Below are 20,971 nucleotides of genomic sequence, written 5' to 3'. Positions count from 1 at the left end.
ATGTCCAAGAAGGGCGCGGGCGGCCGAAGCAAGGGGGACAAGGCAGAGGTCCTGGCAGCGCTGCAGGCCGCCAACGAGGAGCTGCGGGCCAAGCTCACCGACATCCAGATCGAGCTGCAGCAGGAGAAGAGCAAGGTGGGCCCCCCCGTGCCCCCCACCGCCTCTCCACGCCTTCCTGGGCCCCCAGGGTCTGCCCAGAGCCGGGTGGAGCCAGGTCTCTGCAGATGTGCCAGCCCAGGTGGTCCCTGGGTCCCAGCGGCTCTCAAGGCAGCTCGGGAGCACAGACAGCTCTGGGGAGGGGGCCCCAGACCCACAGGGGAGCATGCGGACATGGGCCTGACCCCGTGGCAACAGCCCTGGTCCTCAGCATGTGGGCCGAGGGGCCTTGTCCAACCACACCGTCCCTGGAACGGTGCTGCTTCCCCCTGAGCTGTTCACAGTGGAATTTAACTCAAATATAACAGCCCCAAAGCAAACAGCCAGGCCCTGGGCTCAAGGCTTCCAGGTGTTGGGAGGCAGCTCTCCTAACCGACCCACTTGGAAACGTCAGTCCCAGACCCCAGCGGGCCCTACCTGGGCAGCCCTGTGATGACCCCCTGCCCCGACACCCAGCCCTTGGGGGTCCTTGCAGCCTGCAGGGAAGGCTGGGCTTGAGCTGCGGCTGAGGGGGTCCTGGTCAGAGGATGCCCTCCCCTCTCAGTGCCAGGCCAGGCCTGGGCCCGTCCCCTGACCCACACTTCCTCCCTCTCTGTCACCTTTGTCCTCTCCTTGCTCCCCACCCAGGAGCCACCAGGAAGTACATGGGCTCTTGGGAAGGAGATGCTAAGGAGAGAAAATCTGGGGAGAGGGAGGCGTGGGGAGGGGAGAACGTCAGAGCAGGCTTCTCTCCCGGAGGGTTTGAAAGGTCCCTGGCTGTGGTCTGGCCGGCATAACAGCCCCCCAGCCTTGCCCCCCTGGGAGGCCCGGTCAGGGAGGGAGTCACGGGAGCTGCTTCGCAACCTCCTGGTTAAATCACAAGAGGAATGGTATTTTGTGACATGTGATTTATGGAATTCAGATTTCACTGTCAGTAGATAAGTCGTTAGGACCCAGCCCCGCCCGTTCATTTACACATCGTCTGGAGCTTAGTAACAGCAGCGCCAGCTGAGCCACAAGGCGTGGCCCTTTACAGAAAAAGCGTGCTGGCCGGTCCCGGTCACCTCCCTCCCTCCTAGGTCCCCTGCTCTGTGAAAGGGGACAGAGACAGCACAGGGCCTCCTCCAGCGTGGACACTAGAAGGCGGCTGTCACAGTGACCACGTGGCCGCTCCCGTGGCCAGGCCACCTCGCTGGGCCTGCAGGAGAGTCAGAGCCTGCTGAGTGCCCACGGTGAGGACCTAGGGAGTTGGGGAGCATCAATGTCAGCACCTGCTCTGTGCCAGGTGGTCGCAGAGCCAGCAAGGACAGCCCAAGGGGCCCCGACACGCTGCCTGGCTGGAGCACGGGGCGAAGGCACGAACATCGGTGGCCTGGGATGGAGAGTTGTCGAGTGGTCCCCGGACGCAGAGAGCATCTGTTCCGTGCCCTAGAGGCACATGGGTGCTCCGAGCATCTTGTCCTGACCAGACTGAGGGGCTGCGAGGCCAAGCCTTGGACATCACTCTGGCCCTCCCCCTCCCCTGTTTGCAGATGAAAGAGAAGAGGGGCTGACTTGTTAGGAACCTAATGATAATGAAACCCTTTGTTTTATTGGGTAAAAATATAATAGCAATTGTCTTTTCAATGCAAAGAAACGCCACGTGATAGAAACCACTAAGTAATAGTACTTTTGCCCGAATCTCCAGATTCTGTCTACCATTTACAGCAGCATCATACATATTCCATGTGCAGCTTTATCAAAACCCATCCATCATGTGGCAGCCCAAGGGGGCGTGTGCCGGCCCCTCGCTGGCCAACGGGCTGAGTCTGGCCGGGTCGGAGCTTACAGCTCTCCCTGGTGGCAGACAAGAGGCCTGGGCCTGGCGTCAGAGGCCCTGTTATTTATACAAGGTGTACTTACTGTCTTTTGACAAGATGATATAACCTCTTGGTTCAAAACTCCAAAGGAAGAGAATAAAAGGCCCAGCATCAGGGAGGCTTTCTTCTTCGAGTCCACATCCCAGGTCACCTCCCGGAGGGGTTCAAGTTACAGTTTCTTCAACACACCTGCAGGAGAGGTGCAGGCCACAACAGTGAGAGGCCCGCGTACCGCAAAAAAAAAAAAAAAAAAAAAGAGAAGAGAGGAAAACCCCCACAGGCCCATGGCCTCACCTTCTGCAGAACTGAGCTCTCCGAGCCCCGGCTGCTCTGAAGCCTCCACTTTGGGCTTCGCTGCCGAGAGCTACCTCCCCACAGGGGAGCCGCCAGTCCACCCGGCCCTTCTGCCCTCCTCCCCCGCCTCCTGGCTGAGCTGGAGTGTGGGCTGGAGGGAACAGTGCCCCAGGGGCCGAGGGGGGATGCGCCATCCCAGGGAGCGCTGGCCTTCCTGCAGAAAGACACACCCAGGTGGTGTAGTAGGCAATGACCCCTCATTTCTTTGCTCAGCCTCCGGGCCTGTGGCCGGACCAGAGCAGCTGTGGGGGGCAGTGGAAAGGAGCAGCAGGGGTACAGGCAGACCAGGAGCGCAGGCCCGGCCACGAGACCTGAGGACGTTCTCTGAGCCCCCGCGTCATTACCTGCCCCCGCCCGGCCTCCCGGGTCCCACTGATGCCTCCCAGCCAGACCTGCACATTCCCAGCCAAACGTCATTTAAAACATTCTAGATTTTTAAAAAATTGTATTTATTTATTTATTTTTGGCTGTGTTGGCTCTTCTCTGCTGCAGGCGGGTTTCTCATTGCGGTGGTTTCTCTTGTTGCGGAGCATGGGCTCTAGGCGCGTGGGCTTCAGTAGTTGTGACTCACAGGCTTCAGTAGTTGTGGCACGCAGGCTCAGTAGTTGTGGCTCGCGGGCTGTAGAGCACAGGCTCAGTAGTTGTGGTGCACGGGCTCTAGAGCGCAGGCTCAGTAGTTGTGGCTCACGGGCTCAGTAGTTGTGGCACACGGGCTTAGTTGTTCCGCAGCATGTGGGATCTTCCTGGACCAGGGCTCGAACCCATGTGTCCCCTGCATTGGCAGGTGGATTCTTAACCACTGCGCCACCAGGGGAGTCCCAACATTCTAGATTTTAAAAAGTGTGTGTGTGTGTGCGTGCGTGTGCGTGCGTACAGGTACCTGCCACCCGGCATTAGCACGTCCTGCCATTTTGGATTTGAAGATGAATGAGCCGGAAGCTGGCAGACCCGCTGCCCGCCCTTATTTCCCCCGCACGGTCCTAGGTCCGAGCCCAGCCTCGCCCCACACCCACCAGGAGGCCTGGGCCTCCCTGAGACCGAGAGCAATGGCGCTGGTCCCACGGGACAGCCGTCATGAGGATGTGGGCTCAGACATGGGCTCAGCTCCCGTGAGGTGCTCAGTGGCCCCTGACGCGGCCCCCAGGGTGGAGTCCTCGGTTTCCGTCACTCCATCCCTCCGATGGGCGGTGAGCTGGGAGCAGCGCCTGGTTTCCTTCCCAGCGCAGGGCGGACACGGCGTGGGAACTGCCTGCCATGTTTCCTCTTTGGTTCTTGCCTGCGTTTCCCTCCTCTCCTTACCATCAGTCCAGTAAATAGAAGATGCGTCTGTGTTATCCTTGGAGTCTCTCCCGGGAGGGCGTCTCCTGCTGTGGCCGCCAGCAGGGCTGCACCAGGACCACAGGCGGCTCCCAGGGAATCTCCTCGGTTCTGTCTGCTCAGCTTAGAGACGGATGCTTTACCCCAAACACGCGGTGGCTTGGTGGTGCCTGTGCCCTGGCCAAGTGGGGAATGAGATGCGAATTCGATCTTTACGGCAAATGCTAACAACGTCCACCCTCGCCATCCTTCTGAAGGCTTCGCATGTGTTAACGTCATTGTTACAACCACAGGACAGATGTGTGCGGCCAGCTCCCTGGACTTGGAGCCTTCCGTCCAGTTTCCAACACATTCCAGATGCTCCTGCAGCACCCAAGGAGGAGGGCCTGGTTCTGGACCTCATGATGGAAGTGGGTGGACGGCCGGAGGGACCCTTCCCCGGCCCCCAAGGGCCTGCACAGAACAGGGGTGGAGGCTCTCATGCCCCAGCGGTGGTGAAGGCAGCCTCAGGACCGGGCGCCAGCTCCCTCCTCTTCCCTCTTAGGGACTCAGCACCTCGTCTTGCAGGTTGCGGTTTCCAGGGCCAAGAGGTCCCTGTGGAGCACAGAGACGCCGATGTACGTGGCAGCCGCGGGCTAAGCATTGCAGATTTCAGGCCCACGGTTAGTTCATCACCGAGGAGGACGTGCAGGAATGGAGACTCGACAGCAAAGAATGAAATTATTTAAATAAAAACAGGCCTCTCCTGCTGCCAGGGCGCTGGAGATAAGTGGGACCACCTCGGATGGAGACCCTTCTGAAAAGAGGGAGGAGCTTAGCAGGGAGAAGATACAAGGGAGACGCCTCTCGGAAGCTCCGTCCAAGTTAACTCCATGTTGTCTTAAAGAGGGGGAAGTACTGGGATCCTTGAAGTGGAAGGAAGAAAGAGTCATAGCGACATGACACCCCTGTGTCTCCATCACACACTCAAGGAGGCTCCAGCTCTAGGCCGGGCACGGAGCAGCCCCCACTGCCTGCACCCCTTGGTCCCTCCTACAAGCCGTGCCCCCACCTTGGCCTGGAACAGAGAAGACACACCCAAGCGTTACACCTGCTGTTACGAAACACACTAGTCCTAACTGGGAGGAGGGGACCCCATGGGGGGAACCCTGTGCTGAAGTCCAGCCACCCCCCAGCTCCAGGCCATGGACGGCCACTCAGGAAGGACTTACTGAGCACCCTGCCCCCAGGACCACGTCCAGGTGGAGGGAGACATGTAAGAAACAGGAACTGGGCAACCGGGCGGGGTTACAGCCTACAAGCCGACATGCTGGGCTGTGGTGTGGTCACTCTGCTCAGCAATCAGGGAGGGCCTCCCGGAAGAGGTGGCCTTAAACCAGCCGGGACAGGGAAAGTGAGGAAGTGAAGGTGGGAACGAGGCGGGCTCCCGTAATGCAACCGGCGGCCAGGAAGGGCAGCAGGAGAGGTGGCCCAGAGGTCAGGCCACGGAGGGCCATGCAGGTGGGAAGGGCCTAAAAATGTACCGTCTGGACCAGGACGTTGGAGAGAGACTGAGACCCACAGGGGACCATGAACTTGGCTGAGAGCTGCCTTCAGACTAGGTATGTCCTGGTCACCAGGTCAGCGTATTTGTTACTGTAAGTCATGCGAAAAAAGCTTGAAGGTCATTGTCTTTCCAAAGCTAGTGAGGTGGGTGATGTAGATGCCAGCGTGTTGCCTGTTTCACAATGAGGAGGGGGTACAGCGGGGAAGCCGAGAGGGGGAGACGGAAAGCAGGGAGAGGATCCCACGCCAGCAGCAGGAGACCATGTGCACGTGGGGCTGCAGCCCGAGGGCGCTGGGACGTCTGCCCTGTCCCTGGAGACGAGTGGGTGGGATAACACGGGAGTGATCTCCAAACCCGCAAATCCCAGTTATACCCCAAACTCCTGTGGGAAACCCCTTCCCCCACACCCACAAGGGAATGCTACGTCCTCGCAACAGCTCCAGGGGGCAGGCCGCAGACTTCGACTTCTCGTCTCTGTGGACAGAGCCACTGGGACTTTGTAGACAAAACCACTGCAGAAAAGAACACACCGAAAACAATAATGAACCAGAGGAAGAATGCCTCCCCGTCCCCTGATAACCTGGGAGACCAAGAAGCAGGACCAAGTGTTCAGGAACCTGGCCCGACATGCGGAAGACCACAGGCAACTCACAGCGCCAGGAAGCATGAGGCTCGTGGGGAGTCAGGGGGCGCATCCGTTTATTCAGAGGGAAGCTCTGTTCACGTGAGTCAGGAGTGGGACTGTGCCCTTGTCCCGCCTTTACACGCACCTGGGCCAGGGCGCCTGGCCAGGGAGGGGGAGGGGCAACACCAAGCAGACCATCCGACGTGGGCAGGGCTGCGGGTTCTACTCTAGTGTCTGTTCCTGAAATGGACCCCAATTGTAGAGCAGTCGTTGGAGGTTGGCAAGAGATAATTTTTCTAGAAGTAAGACCACAGAGGAAAACATCCTTTTTTGGGGGGGGCGGATTTTTATTTTTATTTATTTATTTTTTTATATAGCAGGTTCTTATTAGTCATCCATTTTGTACTTATTAGTGTATACATGTCAATCCCAATCTCCCAGTTAATCCCCCCACCACCACCCCATCCCCCCGCCACGTTCCCCCCTTGGCGTCCATACGTTTGTTCTCTACATCTGTGTCTCTATTTCTGCCCTGCAAACTGGTTCATCTGTACCATTTTTCTAGGTTCCACGTATATGCGTTAGCATACGATATTTGTATCTCTCTTTCTGACTTACTTCAATCTGTATGACAGTCTCTAGATCCATCCACATCTCTACAAATTACCCAATTTCATTCCTTTTTATGGCTGAGTAATATTCCATTGTAAATATGTACCACATCTTCTTTATTCATTCGTCTATTGATGGGCATTTAGGTTGCTTTAATTGCCTTGCTATTGTAAATAGAGCTGCAGTGAACCTTGGGGTGCATGTGTCCCTTTGAATTATGGTTTTCTCTGGGTATATGCCCAGTAGTGGGATTGCTGGGTCATATGGTAATTCTATTTTTAGTTTTTTAAGGAAGGAAAACATCCTTGCTGGTAGAAAATTGATGTGTCTAAAAGTGGCTCCTGAGCAATGAAATAGGATCCCTCCCAGGGGCACTGTTTTATCCATTCAGCTTAAACTTCTGTAGGCCCCTGAGCTGTCTCCGGGGCCCCGCACGTTTGTTAACTGGCCTTTGAGAGCTCCAAATGTTTGCGGCATTACAAGTGGTGGCTGTTTCCACCCAGAAATGGGTGTTGCACGGACCGCGCCTGAGCCCTGGGACCACGAGGCACGAAGCTCTTGGCCGCAATGCCCGGCACACCCTGCTGCCTGGCACTGAGCGTGGAGCGCAGGGCCCACCTGTGGCCGGTCCGACGCTGCCATTAAAGAGATGCACCTTCTCTCTGCAACTTAAATCAGCAACAGCACAATCTCAGCTTTTAAACGTAATTTGATTCTGATACCTTCTCTTCTCATGAATAACATCTGACAAACGGGACAAACAGCATCTCCATTCTGTTCAGCAGTTTGTCGGTGGAGGACCGTGTCCCCAGGCTCTGTCTTTCCGGCATAACGACTGCCCGTCACTCTCAGGGACGTCCCGGTCAGCACTGTGCGTGTGGCCACCCTGTCCTGTGATGCCTGCTCTGTGCCAGGTCTGTGCTGGTCACGAGCCGGGCGTGGTCCATCCTCGTGGGGCTGTGGTCTGCCCTGAGCATTGAAGCCGGTCTTGACCAAGGATGGTAGCACGGCGGTGTCCACCGCTGCTGAAACGGCCGACCTGCGAGCTGCCTGGGCCACTTCTTTCTAAGAGCAGGTCTGAGCCATTTGGCTAGTCGGCTGGGTGGGGTCCCACCGTGCCAGTGCCCCACCCACTGGGAAAAGGCTGCCTCGGCCCCATGTGGGACTCGCCGGTGTCCCCTCGTCCCCAGCCCCAAGGTTCTTGTTCTTGTCCAATTTCCAGGTCTGCCCTGATGCTGTCTGGAGTCCCCTCCTCTGCCCCTGAAGAGCCCCGGGCCCGTGGTGGCCTGCTGGGCCCTGGTCCAGCCCCCATCACTCCCACTCACACAGGGCCGCAGCACCAGGGCCTCCACCACAGGCTGACCCCGAGGTCCCGTGAGGGGAAGGCCAGAGCAGCCATCAGAAGCACGTCCGGACGTCCAGCCATTCCGTACGGTCGGGCTGCCGTCTGTTTTCACCTGGCAGAGGGGCTCGCTGGGCCTCGCGGGACGGGACCCGATTCCGGGCAGACGTGAGTGGGAGGAGGGCACCTTCACCCCTTTTACTGGATGCTGCGGAACAACTGGTGTTAACTGTCCTTCTCACATACTTCACAGCCCCAGAGAGCACACCCATGTGTGCGTGTGAATGTACACGCGTCTGCGTGTGTACACACATGTACACGTGTGAGGACAGGTGTGCGTATGTGCGTGTGCATGGTGTGTGTGTGTGTGTGCATGGTGTGTGTGTGTGTGTTGGGGCCTCTCTGGGGTGATCGGCAGGACTAACGGGCCTGGCCCCGTGTTCCTGGGCTTCCCACAGCACCCCCAGCTCTCCCCAGACTTCGTGTTAGACCCCAGGGGTGGAGCCACGACGACTCTCCTCCTTGGCCTCACCTCAGACTCACCTGGACAGGAGATTTAAAAGGAGTCCCAAGGCCCAGGCCACCCCTTGCCCCATGATAATAGGTCATCATTTTGGGGTGTGAGATGCAGGCGCCCGTGTTTTTTAAAGCTTCACCTGGTGCTGCCGTGCAGTCAAGGTGAGACCCACTTGCCTGAAGGGTCTTTGCCCAGAAAAAGTCTTCTCTGCATCAGAGGCTGTGGCTTAATTTCCAGGAGAGGTTCAGTGAGAACTGTGGAGTTTGGAGGAGAAGCTGTTTATTCACGTGCGGGTTCGTGGAGCAGACAGGGTTCCACAGGGAGGAGGAGCCCTGACGACAAACCCGCTCTCCCTCCATCCTCCCCCTCCCCCTCCCTCCCTCTTCCCTCCGACTCCCCTGCCCTTCCTCCTCCCTCCATCGTCCCCCATCCCCCATCCCTCCTCCCTCCCTCCCTCCTCCCCCCATCCTCCCCCCTCCCCTCCCTCTCCCTCCCTCCTCCCTCCCTCTATCCTCCCCTCCCCCTCCCTCCCTCTTCCCTCAGACTCCCCTGCCCCTCCCCTTAACCAAAGTGAACTTCGCTCTGAAAGGGAAAAGAGGCCAGTCTGTGAACAAGGCAGCGAGGGGGAAACGTGCTGAAAGATAGTGATAAAAGCTGGTGCTTATTTGCAGGAGTTTATGGTCTGCAAGCAGTTTCCTGTGCTTTTCTTACTTCCAGCCTCTGAGGAGGGTACAGTGAGGCCGAGGTTATCACACAGCTGCTGGGAGCTCCTAAAAAGTTCTGTGTCATGGAGAGACGTTTGAGATCAGGGATCCGGGTCACGTCGGTCGATCTTCAATTTTCAGTGCTATTTGGGGCCAGGAGCCTTTGACCCCCTCCTCCCCAGCACGCTGTGTCGTGTGACCTCTGCTCACTGCCTCTACTCTGCCCCTTTCCCCCCTCCACCTGCTGGAGCCGCACACCTGTGCACACCTGTGCACACCCTCACCATCAGCCGGTCTCCGTGGCCGGGGGAGCTTGTCGGTTCGGCCCAGGCACTAAGGGAAGGAATTCACCACCCCTTAGTGGACGGAGCCTCAGAGAGGAGAGGGGCAGTGAGCGCGTGGCAGAGACAAGTCCCAGTGCGCTCACGGGCGCCTCCTGGCCGGGCTCCCAGGAAGCCACCGGACTGGTCCTCATGGTCAGTGCCTTTGCTCAGAGCTGCAAGTGAGTGAACCCAGCTGAGCGCCAATTCCCAGCCACAGAAGTGTCTCCCGGGACCCTCACTCGTTTTGCTGGTTCTTCTCTCCTTCAGCTGCCAGATCCCTTCCTCTCCAGCTTCCGGTAACCACAGTGGCCGTTGAGGAGGCAGGGGTTCCAAAGGGAGCCCAGCCATGCTGTTGACTCTGTCAGAGCCAATTGCTCCAGCAGCATCGGGGCTGCTGCGGGGACGGGGAGGGAGGCAGGGAGGCCGGGAGGCCGGGAGGCTGGGAGGCCGGCCCCGTGTCGGCTCATTTTTCGCCAGGCCTCTCGTGCAAGTCTAATGTGGGCTCTGGCAGACACCTGTTCCACAACAGAGTCACGGGCACTGGACCGAAGGATAACCACAGGCGGGCGTAGTCTCCATTTTCACTCCACACAGCTTAGCTCAGAGTCAGGGTTAAACCCCATCCAACCCTGAACTGTTCTGCTGATATTTCTCTGTCCTCCACTCTCTCTCTCTCTGCTCCAAACAAAACAAAAAACAAAACACACCTCTATGATACATGCTACATCATTTTTCTTTTCTCTGCTGGTTCCCATCCAAGAGGGTGTCCTGAAGGTGGCTGTTATGTCATCCATCAAGGGGACAGGAGCTGGGCTCTGGATCTCAGGTGCGGTGGCTCCACCACGTCCAGCTTCAGGACCCACTCTGCCGACCCCTCCGCACCCCACCCGCTATAGGGACGGCAGCACCTCCCGCCCTGAGCAGGTTCTGAAATGGCACCAGTGGGCTCCCCTAGAGAGTCACCACGCCCACACGACTGAGAAATACCCCCCCTCCAAATCTTGCTTTTCTGGGTGTCTTGAACTTAATTTAAACTGGACAAAAGGGAGATTCACTTAAATGGAAGATGAATAAATATCTATCTGCTCGAGGCTTTCAGCAATAGCCCAGTTCTCCAGGCAGGAACCCAAACAGCTGGGCCGGCGCTCACTGCACCCCGTGTGCCCCTGGGGACTTGTCAGGGGCCCCGGTTATTAGAGTTTCTGCAAGCATTGCAGGGTCTGAGCCATCCTAAGGGAAGGCTCGGGACCGAACCCCATTGGACAATAGGACTGCCTGTCGGGGTGCACCAGCTGAGGGAGTCAACGTCCCAGGTCTGCCCTAAAGGGGGAAATAACAGAGGACAAGGTGGCCACGGCCCCCACCTGCTCCCGGGGAAGCCAGTCCTGGCAGGGGAGACAGACAGCTCAGCCACAGAGAGAGAAATAAGGCACCTCGGGACTGACGACTGCTGTGAAGACCGTGACGCTAAGTAACGGGGTTGCTGCAGTGGGCCCGGAGCTCCTGACCCCGCGAGGCTGCAGAGGCTGCCGCCCGAGACCGCGGGAGAGCACTGGGGGCTGAAGCTGGGCCGGGCCGGGCCGAGCAAGCCAGGAGGGTGGCGGCAGGCGCACGTCCAGGGGTCATGGGGTCAGAGCCTACACGCCTCTGCGGGGAAAGAACACAAAGCGCAGGGCGTGGGTCCCCAGGGAGCGGGGCTGCGGCCCATGCCTCGTTCTCCGCAAGGATGTGCCCCGTGGGTGGCACGGGGTCTTGCAGATGGCGCCCGCTTTCCTGGGGCTGGGAGATGGTGCTGCTTTTATTCTAAATGCACCGGGAGACGGACGGAGAAGAGGGTCACACGGGGACCAGAGTGGCGAGCTTCGTGCTTCCTGAGCTCTCTCCGTGGGGAGTGGGTGGTGGGGAAGGGCGGTAGGAGGCAGCGGAGGCCTGGGGGCCGTGGGGGGGCCAGGGAGGGGCCAGACACGCGGTGCACCCTGCAGGTGGTGGTGGCAGGACTCGCTGACGGCACTGGGGTGACGTGAGCCGAGGATGACAGCCCCCCTCGAGGTGCATGGACTGAGAACACAGATCTCTGAGGCTGCTGGGGGGGAAGTGAAGCGTCCCTCTGGACACACTGAACGTGAGGGGTCTGTAGGGGACTGCGTTTCTTGGGGTTCTGGCAGGAAGCGGAGGGCACCCTTGGTGTGTCTGGGGAGGGGTGTCAGGGCTGTGAACTCAGGTGTGCCTCCAGCCGGGCTCCTCCTGTCTGCCCCTCACCCCCCACGTAGACCCAGGGCAAATCCGGATCCCAGCCATTCTTTCATACCCTAAATAGATTTTGAGCGCTGGCTTCATGCCACGTGGTGTGCGGTGAGGTCATTCAGCCAAGGTCAGAGCTTTCAGATGGAAATAAATCATTCAGTACAAAAAACTGAGTGTCCCCCCAAATCTAGACATCAGACATCATGTAGACAGACAGTACAGCTGCCTAGATCGATTTCTCCATTTGCCAAGAGTGTCACAGAAGGTAAGCGAGACATCCCTTTATTGGGGCTGAAGGGGGAGGGGCCGAAGCCATCTGGAGGGCAGGAGCCCGCAGCCCCCCTGCTCCCCACGGGCTGTGCCCATTCCTTGGCAGATTCATCTGAGGTGAGGGTTTCACCCTCCCGTGCACCGCAGATTTCCGGGGGCCCGTGTGTCTGCGATTTTACTTCCCAGGCTAGGGGGCCTTCCAGGCTTGACGCCTCTGGGTGCATATTCACGCTGTCCCCAACAAGGCTTGGTCCTGTTGTCAAGGCACGTTTTAATGAGCCGTCCTTGAATAGACGGTTGCTCCCAAGTTTGCAAGAAAAGCCACCTTCCCACAACTTGCGCTTGGGTTTCGGCCAGCGCGGAGTTTGGCTCACACACAGTGGGTGTCGCCCTGGTCTTGCAGGTCGGCCGCGTGGAGAGGGAGAAGAGCCAGGAGCTCAGGCAGCTGCGCGAGCACGAGCAGCGCAAGAACGCCGTCCTGCTCACCGAGCTCAAGACGAAGCTGCACGAGGAGAAGATGAAGGAGCTGCAGGCCCTGCGCGAGACGCTGCTGCGGCAGCACGAGGCCGAGCTGCTGCGGGTCATCAAGGTCAAGGACAGCGAGAACCAGCGGCTTCAGGCGCTGCTGCACGCCCTGCGCGACAGCGCCCCCGACAAGGTGCGCACCGTGCTGCTGTCCGAGGCCAAGGAGGAGGCCCGCAAGGGCTTCGAGGTGGAGAAGGTGAGGATGCAGCAGGAAATCTCCGAGCTGAAGGGGGCCAAGAAGCAGGTGGAGGAGGCGCTGACGATCGTCGTCCAGGCCGACAAGATCAAGGCCGCGGAGATCAGGAGCGTGTACCACCTGCACCAGGAGGAGATCTCCCGCATCAAGAAGGAGTGCGAGCGGGAGATCCGCCGGCTGGTACGTGCGGGCGGCGCGCGGGGTGCGGGGCGGGGCGGGGCGCGGGGCCAAGGAGCAGGCATCACTTCGGCCTCGCTCTCAGGCAGGGTCCCCCGCACAGCGCACCTCACACCCCTACTGTTGGTTTGCAGACTGCAGAGCGGCCAGGCTGCTAAAACCAGCGGGGTGCGTTTCAGAGCTCACCACAGTCAGCGCCCCCCAGGGCCGGGGAGGCTGCAGTCCTCTCCCCTCCACCCACCCAGCCTTCCTTCCCAACTCCAGCGTGGCCAGAACAAGGCACCTGCAAAGGACACCCCCTGTTTCCTGGAAAGGGTTTCTGAAAGGTTCCCCTTCTCACAGCCCCAAGTTAAGCTCAAGCCAGGCAGGGGCTAGTGTTTGATGGCATGAGTCCCACACTCCATAACTAGCAGGTTCTGTGGTCTGTGAGCTCGCTGGACCCAGAGAGGTGAGACCAGAGGCCCACGGCTGATGGTCATGGGCCCCAGGCCCTCCTGACGTTCCCAAGCTGTGCACTGTCTGGGAAAGCGTCGCCCTTTGCGGGTCAGGAACTTCATCGGGTGCATCCTGCTGGCTCCAGAGACCAGGTGCCCAATAGAAGCGTGTATATATATGTGTGTATATATGTCTCTGTGTGTATATTTCACACATATATATATATATCTTTCATATGTATGTCATGGAAGACATACATGCCTGATAGCAAGAAGACCAATACTTCCCTTTTGAGACCCGCCCCCCCAAGAGCCCCACAGCTCCGCGTCTGTCTCACTCAGCCCAGTGGGGAGGGAATGGGCGGTGGGCTCACATTCCACCCACCGCATCTCCCGCCCCTTCCACCAGGTGTCGCTGTTGGAAGCCGGTCCACAAGGTGCTGCCCCGCCGGCATCAGGACCCAGTGCCCCCCATCCACCTCAGCTACTATTCCCAGAGCCCAACCATATTATAGAACAATATTCTATATTATATGATAGAATATACAAAATAATTGTTTCCAGTTTTTATGGGGTATAATTGACACACATCACTGTATAGGGTTAAAAAGTGTACACATGCTGGTCTGACTCCCATGCATGTGACATGATCACCCCCGTGAGGTTAGTCAGCGTCCACCAGTTCATGGAGACACAATAAAAAGAAAAACCAAAAAAAAATTTTAAAAATGTTTTCCGTGTGATAAGAGCTCTTAGGAAGGCACTCTTAGGATCTACTGTAGTAACAGCTTTCATATATTTCAGTACATATCAATGTTCTGTTTTTGTGCAATTTAAAGCAAATAATGAAAAACACACATGAAGTCTCAGCCGCGTTCCCAACACACAGGAGGTGCTCCCAGAGCGAGGACCGCAGTGGGCGCCAGTTCCCGCCACCCGCAAGCCCAGCATCATGGCCCAAGCCTCTCTGCCAGGGCCCTTTCTCTGGTGCAGCGCTGCCCCCATGGTGCCCCCTTGCTTAACTGAGGCTCAGCCTCTCTTCGACCTTCTCGTTTAGGCTCTAGCTGGTGAGAGCATCCTGGCCCCTAGACCCGGCTGTGGATTCAGGGGTAACACCCAGCCCAGCTGTGCAGACATGTCTGAAGTGACCATGACTGAGGCCAAGTGTGATGCCCCAGCCCAGGGGGAGGGGCAGCCTTGCCTGGGAATGGGGGCTCAGGGCATTTTCAGAGAAGGGGGGGTTGGAAAGAGAGGGAGTGGTGGCAGGGCTGGAGCACAACTGGAGGAAGACGTGGTCCAGAGGAGGCCCCCCCGCAGGGCCCTGGGGGCAGGTCTGAGGAAGGGACCTGGTTTGGAGGGGAGGCGGGCTGGGGGCTGTCCAGAGGCAGGGCCTGGCCCCGAGCCACAGTGCAGGGCCAGCAGTGGTCAGGGCGCTGCGGGCCAGAGGAGGGACGTGGTCCCAGGTCCCAGGACAGCCATGGTGCAGCGAGGTTCACTGACGCGGCCCCAGGGATGACCGTGCTGACGGCCGTCGGGGGTCTCAGGGCTCCCGCACAGAGAGACCCCGTCTGCAGTTACCTTGGAAGATATTTGACAATCCCAGTTTCTTACAAACGTTAGGCAAAGAGTTGCTGTTTCCCCAGCCGTGGCACTGGCCCATCCCGGGGTGTGGTGACGATTTCCCTGGGTCTGGGAGGAAGGCACGTGGTTCCGGAGGGTCAGAGGTCCACCAGTGCTCAGGGAAACGCTGGCCTGGGGGAGACGCGGCCTCACCTTCCCCGTGCGCCTCCCAGCTCTGGACACCGAACCAGGGCATGTGTGACCGCAGGAGCGGCCGTGCAGCAGCCAGTGCCAGACAGGGTTGCAACCGAGTGAAGGCCAGCCCGGGGGCCCTACTGCAGCCCAGGCACAAGGCCGAGCGCAGTGGCCGTGGGCAGCCTGACCGGGAAGCCAAGGAGCGTGCAGGGGGGTCCGCGCCTCGCGTCCTCGTGTGGCCGGCGCCCCGAGCAAAGGGGACCCTGCCGAGAGTGCTGCTTGTAGCAAACCTGGGGCCTGAATTCCCTGCACCCTGGGGGATGGGAGCCCCGCCTGTAGATGGGTCTTGCTGGCAGCCCGGCCCAGGGAGGAAGGGAGGGGACCTCAACAAGGGGCGGCCACTTTGCAAAGAACACGACAACTCCCAAGTAGCCAAAAGCAGGAGACTCCCCTGCAGCATCTTGGTCAGTCTGGCTGGTGTTTTGGGGCCTGGCCCCTGCCCGCTTGCCGCATCTCTTCCGGCCCTTGTCCTGTGGCTCCAGCCAGTTTGGGGTCTTCTGGGTGCGGCTCACAGGGTCTGAAGGGGAGGCTGTAGCCATGTCAGAGAGGCCAGCAGGCGGCGGGCTGGCCCTGGTGAGGCGTGAGGCTGAGGGCCCCCGCAGGGCCAGGCGTGGGCAGGAGAAGGATGGCTGCGCCGGGCCAGTGGGGAAGGGCCGGGGAGCAGTGGAGAGTTAGGTCCCTGCTTTGACCCTGGGACCCTGGGTGCTGGCCGGGGGTGTGGCACCCCGTGAGGGCACAGAGCTCTCAAGGAGAAGCTTCCTGGAGGGTGGGGACGCGGCGGCTGGCAGGCACGCCCAGACAGAGCCAGGGAGGCCCGGAGCCGGGTGGGCTGCAGGGCTGCAGGACGGGCTTGGGGCTCAGAGGTGCTTCTCACCGCGGGGCTCGCCTCGGAACGCCCGGGGGTTTCAGGAGGTGACTGCAGGCAGGATTGGGGCCTCCCTGCTGAGGCCCAGGCCTGTTGTTTTTAGGGCTCCCTGGATCTTACAGAAGGGAAGTCTGGAGCCCCAGGAGGCTCTGGAGCTACCTCGTCAGCCGTGCCCGGCTGCACAGCGACCCTGGAGAGACTCGGTCCCGGGGTGGGGGGGATCCTGACCAAATTTTCAGCCTGTCAGAGTGGAAGGGAAGGAGGTGGTTCACTCTGATTTCCTCTGTGAGCTCAGGTGCGTCCCCATCGTCCCAGCCGCGCCTGGCTGGTGACACACTCTAAGGACTGGGCTGCAGCAGGCGGGGCGGGGGGGGGTGTGACTCCGGGCCCCAGGAACGGGCACGTTCATGCTGTGTTGTTGTGGAATCGGGGGATGTCTGTCGAGCATTCGCTAAAATACGAGCTCAGATGGTTATTAAAAATTCTATAAAACCAAAGAAGTACAGGCAACACCAATCTCAGCTTTCTCATAAAAACCTATGGTGTGTGATGCTACCTACCCCCAGTTGTCTGGACAGCTAGTTAGAGTGGTTAAACCCGTACAGAGACTGCTGGGAGGGGGCATGGATTCTTCACAGTGCTTCTCGCAGGTCAGGAGAACAGCCCAGCTTTCCCGCGGCCGCCCGCCGAGGCTTCCCTGGCCATCCCGTTACCTGGGTTTGAATGTGCTCCCCGAGCTGGAAGCAGCCCCCCGAGTGAGGTGGGGGCCCCATGCATCCGACAGAGCGTGTCTCCCGTCGGCTGGGCGTGCCCGTGGTGGACACGCGCCTCCTTCACGGACGGGCCTCTGTGTCTAAAGCAGCAGGACCGGGAGATGCAGGAACGTGCCCTTGGCTGAGACCCTTGGCATGTCGGGCGCAACAAGGCGCTGAGCGCGAGACCCCTGGGATCTTAGAGGCGTTTCCATCTTCAGAAATCAAATCCCCCCCTCGGTGGGGCGGAAGCAGCTGCACGCATTTCCTTGGTGAGCAGATCTCGGAGCTCCACCTCGGGGTGGACCGGCTAACTTGGGCACGTTACGTGGCACGTACAGTGACTTCCCTGGGAGGTTGGCTTCCTGGTCCAGACCATCTGCTTAAATAGCTGATTTAAGTGGGAGAGTGGAGACTTGTTTTTACTTTTCCTGATGAAGGAAAAATGATGTTTCTAAAGTGTCTGTGTATGACTGTAAATGTGAGACCAGAGAATATAGCTGCTTCTTAATATGACTTTATTTTCACTGGCCTCTCTGTTTCCACTAATTGAATGGGTTGCCTCTTTCCACGTTGCTGTGTGCTCCAGGCAATGGAAGTTTAGCAATTAAGGATTTCTTTTCTTCTGTTCAGCGTCGCTGGCCTGTGAATTCTGTGATCTGGGCTAATTAGACATCTCTACTCTGTTCCAAGCTGACTTCAGCAGATGGCTGATTTATTAACTTACTCAAACCTTAAACAGCAAGCAAAGCAGCAGGATATCCTACCCTGCTCTGCTGTTTGGAATATGCTTTAAACCGAGTCTTCTTGTCAATCTGGTGCCATTTGTAATGACGCCCCCAGCACCCGAGCCTGTCTGTCTAAAGAATGGGCCGCTCGGGGCCCGTTTCGCCTGGCCCTCCCCCCAGGGCAGTGGCCTGCGCTTTGGTCAGGGCCGTCCCTGTGGCAGCTGGGAGGGGCCCAGAGGCCAGGAGCAGCTGTGTCTGGAAGGGCTGGCAGCTATCAGGAGGTTGACACTTCAGGGAGAGTGGGCAGGGCTGCAGACCCCTCACAGCCACCAGACACCCTGGGCACCCTGACCTCCCGTCTGGAGCCTGCTTGTCCAGGGACCCCCCGCCCCAAGCCTTAGCTCAGAGGAAGCTGAATTAAAAATGCGGCTTTGCCTGCGAGCAGTCGGGCAGCGCCCCTGCTTTCTACCCACACCTTGGAGCCGAGGGAGGACACGCACGTTGGCCCTACGCACCGTCCAGCCTCCCCAAGCCAGGCGCCGCAGAGCAGTGGGAAAGAGGCCGAAAGGGCTTTTGGGCCCACGGCTCCTACTTCTCTGTGTTCACAGCCCGCCTGTTTTAACACAAACCTTGCTCATCCTACTGACAGGGTACGGGAAACGGGGCACCCCTATTCTGCCTGACGTGCAGCAGAAGGCAGAGGATAGAGGTGGCCTCTCCAGACCCTGCTGGACAAGGGGTCCCCGCAGGCCAGCCTGGGAGAGGGGAGTCCTGCCAGGACCCCGGGGAGGCTGGGGAGGGGTGTGTGGTGGAGACGTCCAGGGAGACGTCCTCGGCTCCCCCAGCTTGGTCTGAGCCGCGGAGTCACGTGAGGCCTGGGCGGCGGGGCATGGCTCTCGGTCCAGGGCCACTTGCTTTGCTTCGGGTCTCAGAGCCCGAGACGCCGGCAGGGCTGCTGCTGCGGGTGCCCCTCCTGACGCTTGCATGAGAGAGTCACTCCTCCTGTTTCTATGGTAACTGCAGATCTGTACCCTGCCTGCGTGTGTGATTGTGTTCTGTTCTCCTTGTAGATGGAGGAGATAAAATTTAAAGACAGAGCAGTCTTCGTGCTGGAGAGAGAGTTAGGGGTTCAAGCCGGGCATGCTCAGAGACTGCAGCTCCAAAAAGAGGCTCTAGATGAGCAGCTGTCCCAGGTCAAAGAGACCGATCGGCACCTGGGCAGCCCCAGACGGGAACTTCCTCACGCAAGCGGTGCAGGAGACGCCTCAGACCACTCGGGAAGCCCTGTAAGCACCTCCCATGCTTGGCCCGGCGACCCAGAGTCACAGACAGTGCTGCCCATGGCTCATGGCCCCGCGGGCAGCCCCCTGGGGAGTCCAGAGCCCAAGCCCTCCTGTCCTGGCGGCACCGACCGTGTCTGCAGCCCGCAAGCCAGAGGGACCCTCAGCTTTGCTGGCTTGGCTGCGGGGCCCGGGGACTTCCGTCTCTTCCCTTCCTGTGACGTAGCACAGCACAAGCCCTCTTCTGTCCCTCCCGTGGGCCCCGCCCGAGGCGTCAGGCTTAGCTGCACCCACCTCAGCTGCCGCGCCCCAGGCTGCGAAGCGTCCCTGCCCTCGCTGGTGGGAGTTGCGGCTGGGCTGCTCCATCGCCGCGCGCACGTGGGCTTTGCCTCGCGGCCCAGGGCGGCCCCCTGCTCGCCCCCCTCTGGCTTTGACCCTCCCGCAGTGGTTTCTGCCGCTCCCGTCACCGGTCGCCCACCCACCGCTTTCTGCATGCCCACGCCGCTTTCTGCTCCTTGGGCTGCACGGCAGCGCAGGGCCTGTGACACCATCCGTTTCCTCACGGCCGCTCCTGGTCCAGAGCCCTCTGAGGGGTTCCGGGAATCCGGGAGGGAGTCTAACTTCCACGGACCCTCGACGCGGTCCTTCCAGGTCTGCGCCCTCGCCTCTCCTGCACCTGCTGAATGAGGAACCGTTCCGCGGTCCTTCCTGGACGCGTGTCTGTTTGCTTGGAGGACAGAACCGCGTTTGAGCCGAGCCAGCCCTAGGACAGTGACATTCGAGAACAGAGCACGACATTTTGTAATCTTCTTATAAATGGCTTAACTGGATCAAAACCAGCGCCTGCTCTGGCATTCGATAGATTCCGTTAACTCCAGAGAAATTCTGAAGCCAGATCAAAATGTTTTCTTTGATTTTTCAATCAAGTTCTAGTGGTTCCCAAAGTGACCTTTCAGAAACTAACTTTGAGGCACCACTTTTCTTGGGAAACCCACTTTTGAAAGTCTAACTTGAACACCTTTTCCTGGGCTCACGTTATAACATGAGGAAAATTATGCCCCGACTGCAGTGCAGGGCAGGCCCCTCCCGAAAGCTGCAGCCAGCAGTGGCCACAGGAAGCATGGTGCTGGTTTCCAGGGTTTTCTCGGCGTCACACAAACCTGCGGCATCTGCATCGGCACGCCCTCGCCCCCACATCTGCATGCCCTCGCCCCCCACATCTGGATACGTCTGGACATTTCTGCTCCTACATCCCGTCCCCAGCGTACACTTTGCCGTGCCCACGGCGCTCGAAGCAGCAGTTGCCGGCCCCCAGGAGGGTCCACACCCACCCCCAGCTGTTCAGAATCACAGGCGAGCATGACGCAGAAGTGCCTTGGTTTCCGTGGTGTGTTGAGATTTGCAATGGTTTTTGTGTCTGTGTCTAGGAACCGTTATTTGCAGTTGATTTTTGTTTTAGGAACAGCAGTTGGATGAAAAGGATGCTCGGCGTTTCCAACTTAAGATTGCGGAGCTGAGCGCGATCATCCGGAAACTCGAGGACCGCAATGCCCTGCTGTCAGAGGAGAGGAACGAGCTGGTGCGTGGCAGCGGGGCCTCTGGATTCTGCGGGCTTGTGGCTGCTGTGCAGGGCGAGCTGAGGCATCCTCTTCCAAAAGTCCCTGTGGGAAGGAGGAACGAGGGTGACAGGGGTGGGCCTTGCGTCCAGGCTCCTTGGCTGTTTCCAATAAACAAAATCAGGTGGGGGGCCAGAAATGGGCCTCAGGAGCCGGCTGGCTGACCCCTGCCCTGCGTCACCGAGGCACAAGTATCCTCAGTTCTGCGCGTGATCGGGAACATGTGAGGACCTCGCCCTTCAGCGGCGCCCTCCCCCTTAGTCCTTATGGCCACGGACATTCCCCGGTGACCTGCGCTGCCGGGGAATGAGCTCCCCAAGGGGCCCCGAAGGGCCACGAGCCGGGCTGCTCCCCACAGCTCTTATGGGCTGAATAGAGCGCGGGCCCGAGGCTGCTGCCCTTTGTGGAACCTGAGGCTTATGCTGCTCACTTGACCGCCTCTGTTTGGAGACTGCCGGTTCTCTGCACACTTTTAAAAATCACTCTGTGTAATTTATTTTGTCTTTCAGTTAAAGCGTTTAAGGGAAGCTGAAAGTCAGTACAAGCCATTGCTGGATAAAAACAAACGCCTTACTCGGAAAAACGAAGATCTGTCTCACACTTTACGTCGGATGGAAAACAAGTTAAAATTTATCACCCAGGAGAACATAGAGATGGTAAGGGGCCTTGCTGTCGTGTACCCGGCCTCTCCTGCACGAGGTTCGGTAACAAGATGGAGCCTTTGGTCTCACGGGC

General features: G+C 59.0%; 1 protein-coding gene across 19 annotated transcripts in view; it reads left to right on the top strand.

Annotated features, from left to right (window-relative positions):
- JAKMIP3 (Janus kinase and microtubule interacting protein 3) overlaps positions 1–20,971 on the top strand; it is a 41,750-nt gene continuing 20,779 nt past the window's right edge. For 5 of the 19 annotated variants that reach the window (XM_060093393.1, XM_060093135.1, XM_060093224.1 and 2 more), the window contains exons 1-4: positions 1–135; positions 12,252–12,749; positions 20,080–20,199; positions 20,746–20,892. In XM_060093393.1, the coding sequence (XP_059949376.1) occupies positions 1–135; positions 12,252–12,749; positions 20,080–20,199; positions 20,746–20,892 (900 nt within the window). Of the gene's footprint in view, positions 148–12,251; positions 12,750–18,410; positions 18,627–20,079; positions 20,200–20,745; positions 20,908–20,971 lie in introns of all 19 variants that reach the window. The other 14 variants (XM_060092367.1, XM_060092301.1, XM_060092572.1 and 11 more) reach the window with 7 other exon arrangements.

The sequence above is a fragment of the Mesoplodon densirostris genome, chromosome 1 (genome assembly GCF_025265405.1).
Source record: "Mesoplodon densirostris isolate mMesDen1 chromosome 1, mMesDen1 primary haplotype, whole genome shotgun sequence".
Classification (NCBI taxonomy): domain Eukaryota; kingdom Metazoa; phylum Chordata; class Mammalia; order Artiodactyla; family Ziphiidae; genus Mesoplodon; species Mesoplodon densirostris.
This window is presented reverse-complemented; position numbering and strand designations above follow the sequence as displayed.